The 10,041-nt window shown below is 32.5% G+C and overlaps 1 protein-coding gene across 2 annotated transcripts; it reads right to left on the bottom strand.

The window, feature by feature from the left end:
• Positions 1–237: 237 nt before the first annotated feature.
• On the bottom strand, positions 238–9,602 carry LOC143073705 (neuronal acetylcholine receptor subunit alpha-9-like). 2 transcript variants are annotated; one of them, XM_076249468.1, is made up of 7 exons: positions 9,391–9,599; positions 8,855–9,000; positions 8,342–8,386; positions 7,569–7,678; positions 3,082–3,617; positions 1,973–2,145; positions 238–761 (listed from the first exon to the last, which is right to left on the bottom strand). In XM_076249468.1, the coding sequence occupies exons 1-7, from the start codon at positions 9,434–9,436 to the stop codon at positions 609–611; spliced, it is 1,209 nt and encodes a 402-aa protein (XP_076105583.1). In that variant the 5' UTR covers positions 9,437–9,599; the 3' UTR covers positions 238–608. The 2 variants fall into 2 exon arrangements, with proteins under 2 accessions (XP_076105583.1, XP_076105584.1); XM_076249469.1 differs by lacking the exon at positions 1,973–2,145 and having other exon boundaries at positions 9,391–9,602.
• Between the last annotated feature and the right edge of the window lie 439 nt (positions 9,603–10,041).

A 10,041-nucleotide genomic window follows, 5' to 3' on the forward strand; every position in this document is an offset into this window, starting at 1 on the left:
GTTGGTCTCTCGTTTCTCCTATAGATTATATCATTGATGTTCTCGTTTGAATGGTTTTAAACAAGTAACTTTTGGGTCCTTCATATATTGCTCTGAGATGTGAGCCAATGATTCTTGTTAAAAGGCAATACTTTGACTTTAAATGGTTTACTTTTACATATCGTTACTTGGATGGATAGTTGTCTCATTGACCCTCATACCACATCTTATATCTTTAACTAGTTAAAATTTCGGAAATTATGGTACAGCAGTCAACATCTTGTTTTAATCTTAATCACTAAAAAATAACAAGAAAAACAAAATGGCATATAGACACTATATAAACAAATCCCATAAGCATAAGAAAAAAGGAAACATGATTTGATCATAGCACAATAACACATGGAAAGTGTGTGAAATACAATTAAAAGAGGGACGAAAGATACCAAAGGGACAGTCAAGAATCATTTCCGCATTGAAAAAAAAATATTGGTTAAATCATAGTTTTAGGCAAAGCTTACAAGTGTCTTTTAAAAACGTCAAAAACAGTTATGATAAAAGGAAGAAAAAAGGTTATGTATTAGTTTCAAGATTCATAATCTTAAACAAATTACTTTTTTAAATTAAGTTTATGTAAAATTGGTAAAAATAACGATACATCCAATGGTTAGTATAACTATAAACAATATCAATCCTACTCTGTCAATACAGATTGATAGAGTCTGCCACTTTGTAGTGTTATCTAGATCATCTACATCTTGTTTGTTGTCGTCGTCACGTGCCTACAAAATACAAACACATTGTCATTGACAATTTGATACGATATTATTAATTAATTCGTTATTTCAAGTGATGATAAGTAACAATTCATTTATTTCAAAAGTAACATATGAATGATTCAGTTGAAAGACGAAATTATTTTACTGTTTATGTGTATCAGTAAATCGAAATGCTTATAACAGTGAACCTGAGTATTTTCTCTTGCCCTTTTTTCGTTGATTCTGTTGCATTACACATGCTCGGGACAATTGTTTGAAAATCAATACATAAAATCAAAAAACGCTCGAAATATATCATAATTAATAAAACTCCTAATTTGGAAATTATGTAAATTTTATAACGATTTCTACTTTGTTAGATTTAAAGGTTTTCCAATAGACGTTGCATTACAAGAGAACAATGCCATTCACAACAACTTAATAAAATAAGTAATTAATCACTACATTAATTACATACTCTCTATGAATGAAAGTGTATTTGATACATAATTCACAACTGCAAAAGTAAAAATAGCTAACTATTTATTGTTGCTTAGTCTTAAGTTTTATATGCTGTGTCTTGTGTACGTGGTCTAGTAGATGTTCACCCTCTCACACACATCTCTGAAACCCAGACCGGAGTTTAAACTTGAATGGGTACTTTAGGGGCATCGGTTCATGAAAGTTGCCCCTACTTTGACTTTGAGATCAATCTACTGATATCTCTTCGGTTTGTCTGTTCCCACTGAGTGTCTCTCCGAGTACTTTGGCTTCCCCCTACCATAACATCAGCCTTCCCGGTATCCTCGCTCTATGGTTTGGGTGGGGATTGTCCTTGTGAATATTGTTGTAAATACGTTAGTGACACATCTCCATTTATCCCGAATAAAGGTGTACACGGATTCTACTGTACCCTCGCAGCTTTTGAGGGTGCTCCGAATAACGGAGGAAACTACCAGTACATACATATATACATACGAAAGGAAGTATTGTTTGTCTGATTGTCTCTTTGTTTAACCACAGTGTTGTCAGCTTACTTTCGATCTTTGAATTTGAACGTCCCTCTGGTATCTTTCACTCCTCTTTTAAAAATATTCGAAATAGTTCTAATTGTTAAAATTTGAAAATTGTCGGATTGTTAAATACTCTGAAATAATTTATTCTCATTGACCACATGAGCAGTTTTTAAATTATTAGTTTTCCTGTGTGAACAATTCAAATGAAAAGTTTCTAACCGGTTTTTTCAGCAGGTGTGCTCTTGTAAGTGTTATTTTCGCCAATGGTCTTAAAACCAGTTTGTGCATCCAGACTGGCATGTTTCTGTCACCACGATAATATATGTTGATCACAGCTACCTGGACAAAGGTCGTAATGCCAGACAGTATAAAAGTAAATGTGAAAAACTCTCCTAAAAAAACGTATATATTCACTCTCATCAGTTTGTTGAGATCATAATTGCATTGTCAAAATTCGTAAGAATATTTCATTACAACAATATAGATTGCTTTAAGAGCTATTAACATACACACAAATAAGTGGGCGATCAGTAATGTTATGCTTTTAAAACTTCGTATTGATTAGCGCGACCTTCATTCAAAAATGAATTATATACCCTGGTCGTATGTACATATAAAGTACCTAATATGCCAGGCTTGTATGCCACTGGTTATATCCAGTAAGCGAATCAAAACACTTTGGCCCACCCCTTTTTTATCATTATTTTGATTTATTCTCTTGCATCATATATCACTAAGGAGACAAAAATCTTCAAAACCGAATTATAATGCAACCATGCCTTTAATAAAGTTCAAAGTATACAAATATTTGCATTTACTGGACGTTTTTTTTTTCTTCATTAGATATCAAATAAACATTTGTAAATTATCACTATACAACTGTAGCCTTAGCCAGCCTTTTGATTTATTTGGGTTTTTGGGGGGTTTGTTTTTCTGATACACTTCAAGCTTTTAATAAATTTAAGCATTTTTACTTGTTTTATTTCCAGAAACTAGAGTACTTGTATACGCAAAACAGTTCATTTGTTATTGATGAATTGTCTGTATCAATAACTTTGATGTAAGTTCTAAAGCAGATTATTTTTGTACAAAATTTATGAGAATTCACTTCTAGTTCCGGTTCAAGTAGAAAATTATTGAATTATTTAATCAGCTATCAAGTAAAACATTTGTTAGTTCACCAAGCTTAACCAGAGTCGATAGCCAAAAACAACTCTATTGCATACATGATCACATTGTAGTATCATATTATTTGCTGTTCTTTAATTGTACAAATGAATTTGACTTAAAAGCAGACTTTGAATATTTTTATTAACAAATAAACTAACCTAATAATGGCCGAGCTTCGTCTGATGGCGGTAATCTGTCAGCAACCAATAGCTGGAAAACTGTCAATGAAAGCATGACTGTAACTTCTAATGAAACTTTCTCTCCAGATTCCACCGGAAGTAGAAACCCAAGGGTGGCTAAAAATGTAATGATTAGTGATGGCAATATAATGTTAGCCTCATAAAACCTTGGCTTTCTTTTCAGGAAAAGGTTGTAAGTAAGATCAACAAAGGGATCTGAGTGTATTGAATATTGTTCTATGTGTTTTACAGCAGGTACTCTAGGTATTTCCCATTCAACATTTTCTTTCAGTGCGGACAAGTCAGCATGATCATTTTCAAGGTTCATATCCAACAAGTTCCCAGTGTAGATCCAAGATCCGAATTGCAATGGACACATTTGCCTATCAAATGGAAAGTTTGTGACATCAACTTGGCACTGTATTTCTGTAACTGTAGGAAAATTGTAATTGATTGCACCATCGTAACTTATATTTGCTCTGAACTTTTCCAATCCATAAAATTCCTGTGACACACTAAATGACAAAAACAGTTAATTATATAAATACATTATTTTATTTCAGTCAGCATATCGTCTTATTTTAGTAAACCTTTATCAAGCAAACCCTTTCGTCGAAAATAAGCATGAGACAAGTACATCTAACCTTTAGATATTGTACAATTGACCGTTTAGATAAAAGTAGCATAAGTTAAGTTTTTGGTGGGGTGTTCTACGTTGTGTCATGTGTACTATTATTTGTCTGTTTGTCTTTTTCATTTTTATACATGGCGTTGTCAGTTTATTTTCGATTAATGAGTTTGACTGTCCCTCTGGTAACTTTCTTCTTTCTTTTAAGGTAATTTGTCATTTCACGGTGATACCACAGTTTGAGTTTAACTATAGATATATGGTTTAGACAAATATACCAAAAGCTATATCATTATTTCATGCAGATGACAAAGTATTTAGTTGGTCGTTTAATTACACCAGATTATCATGTCGTCAATGGTAGTAATTTACCCTTCGAATAAACAACAGATTATCATGTCAATTAGAGTAATATACTCCTCGTGTAAACAACAGATTATCATGTCAATAGTAGTAATATGCCCCTCGTGTAAACAAGAGATAACCATGTCGTCAATTGTAGTAATATACTTCTCGTGTAAACCACAGATTATCATGTCAATAGTAATAATATGCCCCTCGTGTAAACAACAGATTTTCATACCGTCTATGGTAGTAATATACCCCTCGTTTAATTTCACCAGAGTATCATGTCAATGGTAGTAATATACCCTTCGTGTAAACAACAGATTATCATGTCGATGGTGGTAATTTACCCCTTGTGCAATTACACCAGATTATCATGTCAATGGTAGTAATATACCCCTCGTGTAACTACACCAGAGTATCATGTCAATGGTAGTAATATACCCCTTGGTAATTACATCAGATTATCATGTCAATGGTAGTAATATACCCCTCGTGTAATTACACCACATTATCATGTCGTCAATGGTAGTACTATACCCCTTGTGTAATTACACCAGATTGTCATGTCGATGGTAGTAATAAACCCCTCGTGTAATATCACCAGATTATCATGTCGTCAATTGTAGTAATATACCCCTCGTGTAATTACACCAGATTATCATGTCGTCAATGGTAGTAATTTACCCCTCGTGTAAACAACAGATTATCATGTCAATTAGAGTAATATACTCCTCGTGTAAACAACAGATTATCATGTCAATAGTAGTAATATGCCCCTCGTGTAAACAACAGATTATCATGTCGTCAATGGTAGTAATATACCCCTCGTTTAATTTCACCCGATTATCATGTCAACGGTAGTAATATACCCCTCGTGTAATTACACCAGAGTATCATGTCAATGGTACTAATATACCCTTCGTGTAAACAACAGATTATCATGTCGATGGTAGTACATTTGTAATATACCCCTTGTGTAATTACACCAGATTACCATGTCAATGGTTGTCATATACCCCTCGTGTAATTACACCAGAGTATCATGTCAATGGTAGTAATATATCCCTCGGTAATTACATAAGATTATCATGTCAATGGTAGTACATAGTTATCAAAAGTACCAGGATTATAATTTTATACGCCAGACGCGCGTTTCTTCTACATTAGACTCATCAGTGACGCTCAGATCAAAATAGTTAAAAAGCCAAACAAATACAAAGTTGAAGAGCATTGAGGACCCAAAATTCCCAAAAGTTGTGCCAAATATACCCCTCGTTTAATTACACCAGATTATCATGTCGCCGTCAATGGTAGTAATATACCCCTCGTGTAATTACACCAGATTATCATGTCGTCAATGGTAGTAATATACCCCTCGTGTAATTACACCAGAGTATCATGTCAATGGTAGTAATATACCCCTCGTGTAATTACACCAGATTATCATGTCGTCAATGGTAGTAATGTACCCCTCGTGTAATTACATCAGATTATCATGTCGTCAATGGTAGTAATGTACCCCTCGTGTAATTACATCAGATTATCATGTCGTCAATGGTAGTAATTTACCCTTCGTGTAAACAATACATTTTCATGTCGTCAATGGTAGTTATATACCCCTCGTGTAATTACACCAGAGTATTGTGTCAATGGTAGTAATATATCCCTCGTGTAATTACACCAGATTATCATGTCAATGGTAGTAATATCCCCTCGTGTAAACAACTGTAGGAATGCAGTTTTTTGTATATTAACTGTTCTCTTTAAATATGTAATGCAACGATATTTTGTATAATTATAATGCTTGTAAATAAACCCATCATAGATACCAGGACTAAATTTTGTATATACACCAGACGCGCGTTTCGTCTACAAAAGACTCGTATCATCTTTCTATTCTTAAATTCCCCTGATTAAATACACTTTATTCATGTTACTCATTAATCAATTCAATTGCGTAATATTTATGATTAATATAATATCCGAATGATTCTAATTTTGAAATTTAAAGTAGCTGTAAGAAAATGAATGAATGTAGAGTTCTTATAAAAGATAAATTAATATTTGTCGAACGTATTACATTTTTCTTCAAATATTTCGATACTGTTTAGTGTTGCTAAGTCTTTCGTTTTCTATATTGTGTCTCGTGTACTATTATGAGTTTGATTGTCTCTCTGGTATGATTACCTCCTCTTTTAGGTAACAAAATTATCGTTCAAATCGACAAAGTGTGTCCTATTTCTTATAAACTCTACAATGACACGCCGAATAACGTGTCATACAAATATGTAAAGGAGTAGGTTCAGTAAGACCCCTTTTTGGCCTCAAAATATAGCAGTTTTAGAAAATTGTGAAAATGTTATCGTTTAGATATTTATTGAAAAGTAGAATGCTTCTGCTACATAAATATGGGCTGTTTTTGACAAAACAATGCACATATATCGGGTACTAGCATCATTAAGTCATGCTAAATTACTGAAATCTTCACAATTGTAGCATTTTAGTTAAATTCTAGACGGTTTCCGTCTGAAATGAAAGTGGCCGTATTCGTGTTCATTCATAATATTGAAATGTAAGTTGTATTTGATGATAATACATAATATATATAAAGGTTGAGGATGAACACTGATGAGGCCACTTTCATTTTTGACAAAAACCATCTGAAAAGTGACGATTTTTGGCATATTTGATAGATTTTCATATTTGAGCTTGAATCGGGGCGTTTTAAATTACTTATTAAGTTAAAATCTTCCCCATTAACTAATTGAATCAATTAAAATAGACACTTAAGTGTTTAGAAAGTGTCTAAAATCTTTCGTTAGATGAACTTGAAAATTGAGGCCGAAATCGGCCCTTACCGAACCTACTCCTTTATTATTGTTAGACTGTGTTTTCCAACATGTACTTTTATAACGTTTTACATTTCCCTTAATCAATTATGGAATTTAGAAAAATGAGTTACATTATTCTTATTGTGGGTGTTCTGCAGACTTGTCATATAACCGTCTTAAATTTATTTTGTACTTTTGTCTCCTTATCTTTATGATAACTTCTACCTAAGATAAACTTGTTTGTGTATTACGGATGTAGATCGCGCGCGATACGTTAACAATGTTATAGTAGAGTCTAATAAAACAAATAGTATTCTATAAAGGTAAACCAGCTGTACTTGGTTGGAATTTGTCCGGGGGGTGGGGGTATTAAGGATGACAGCATTTCCAGAAGCTGTTGAATTTGCTTGATCAATAGAAGGAGCGAGTGGTCATACCGTGAAATAAAGCTAGGAAATACAATCATTATTATCAAATAAAATTTGGTATAAAGATGTGTTATGCCTCGGAATATTTCCCTAGGGAACCAAAATGTTCACGCCAGAACAACATTCAACATATTCAAAGCTTTTTGCGCCATTTCAATTATCTCAAAAAATGACATCAACATACATAGTTAATCCTAATGCATCAAAAGGGTATTCAAGTAAACTCATTACCTATCATATATAGTTATGTCCGGTGTCCAAACCTTGTCAAATGGCACAATCAAATCTGTTATATTATCGTAATCGCTGGGATTCCATGTCAGTAAACAATCCATCCAACGCTTAAATAAAACAAAATATGCATGTACAACTTGAAAAATGTTATAAATAGTTTGATATGAGCGTCACTGATGAGTCTTATGTAGACGAAACGCACATCTGGCGTACTAAATTATAATTCTGGTACCTTTGATAATTATTGTGTTATATTCGTTACTATATATATCATGAACATTAACTCTTTGTATTTATTTTTTTATTTGCTTAATGCTTTGCTCGGCTAGTGCATTTTTCTGAACAAAATATAGGTTGGTAAACCATAACGGAATTGGTTTTTGATGTACAAATGCATCTATTATCTAGAAAGCACAAGCTACATTTTTAAAAGATGAATATTTTATAACTCTAATTTAAAATTCAACTTTACAGTTATAAAATCTGGCAGATGTGCATTTTTAGTTATAAAAATGGTTATTTTATTAGAATGGTGGTTCTGATATGGTCAATTCTGACCTGCAACCGTGGGTCTTTTCGGGCGACATATTGACCTAACGCCATATCTAACTGGGTCACAATATATGTATGAACGTTTACAGATTTGTAAAGTTGTTTCCCTAATTTTTTATTTGCTAAAAAGATAATTGATAATCCAAGACCTGTTTAGAATGTGAAATTGTGACAAAAGTTGAATCCAGCTCGAATCTATAATGCTATATTAGACTTACAAGACGAATCCAAAGATTCAGCTTAATAATTTGGTCAGGTTCATTCTGAAAATAAGAACAATAGATTTAACTGACCTTCTATTTTATGTTGCACTAAAACATGAGACTTATAAGGGATTTTCAATTCCAATCATCAACATGACTGATGTCAATAGTTGAGCATTAGCAGTTGGGGTTCGTGTTGTTTATTCTTTAGTTTTCTATGTTGTGTTATGTGTACTATTGTTTTTCTGTTTGTCTTTTTCATTTTTAGCCATGGCGTTGTCAGTTTGTTTTAGATTTATGAGTTTGACTGTCCCTTTGGTATCTTTCGTCCCTCTTTTATCCTTCCAAGGAACATGAGACTTTCTTATTTAATAAAATGATTTGTTTCATTTCATCACATAGCTTCCATAATGATGATTTATAGTCAGCTAACTTAATTGTAATTAATTAAATCTAGCAAAAGGGATTGCATTTGTTGTACGATGCATGTATTATCAAGCAGTATAGTTATGATGTTTCAGGCCTTACCATATCAATTAACTGTCGTATAGCCAAGTCCATTGTTACATTGACTTGTTCATGCCCTTGACAGTAAGGTCTAATTGATGGATCATAGTCACTGAATACTGCTGTCGTTAGCTTGATCAGTGTTGATTTACTGCATAAAGAAAGTCCTTAAAAATATAAAAATGTATCAATTTGACAATTATGATATAATAAAATCAATCATAAAAGAGACTTTCAACTATAATTACATGCATCAGTCAACTGTATGTTTTCGTCCTTGATCGACCGTATCATTCACAACTCTTTGGTTTGAAATGGCATGAAATGTTAGAAAATAACCAGTACATTAAAGAAAAACATTTCATTGCGGGTCTTGATCATGAAGATGTTCAAAAATAAAACACAAAATTCACGCTCATTTCAGTACCTTAAAATGTTGCCGCTTTGCTTCCTATGCAGTAATGGTCAGATTTATAAGAACTGACATTGAAATTCTTATGTACTGTATAACTGTTATAACTGTTATGATAGAATCTTAAATAAATAAAAACACTTACCAAATAAAGAAATGAAGATAATCATATATCTCGTATTACTCGCCATGTCTAAAAGTTTAACATTCCCGTGAAGGAGGAAATCTATATAACTTTTACAATTTTCCACAGTTCCTCAAAAAACATGACCAGGAAGTAGAATAAGATGAACGTAATTTCTATGTACAAGATTAAATAGATATATGATATCTTTATCTAATCTAAGAGCGTATGCAGAATAATAGTTACAAACATCTTTATTTGTAAGGACAATAGAAAACGAGAAAACGAATATGTCACTTATTGTGCAACTACACGGTTTAAAGTTTAAACAATTGCAATTAAGATATATTTGAGCGTAGTTTTCTGCGTAAAAACTATGTTCAGATAAACATGTATACGTGTACTAAAACAATAGATTAAAAATATCTTACTTGCAACTAACTTTATTTAAAGTGATTGAAATGAGTCGTAGTTTTGACACAACATGTATAAAATCATGAGTACAAAATTCTGTCGAAATGAGATTTTTCGTCATTTTTAATTTTTAGTTTCTAAAAATATTTTTTATACAAACAAAACAAATGTTGCCAAAATGACAAAAATAATACCACGGATATCTTCCTTGTTTGAAACCTTTTCGGTTCTTATACATCCTTAGCTTTCAAATATTCG

Source organism: Mytilus galloprovincialis, chromosome 4 (genome assembly GCF_965363235.1).
Source record: "Mytilus galloprovincialis chromosome 4, xbMytGall1.hap1.1, whole genome shotgun sequence".
Taxonomy (NCBI): domain Eukaryota; kingdom Metazoa; phylum Mollusca; class Bivalvia; order Mytilida; family Mytilidae; genus Mytilus; species Mytilus galloprovincialis.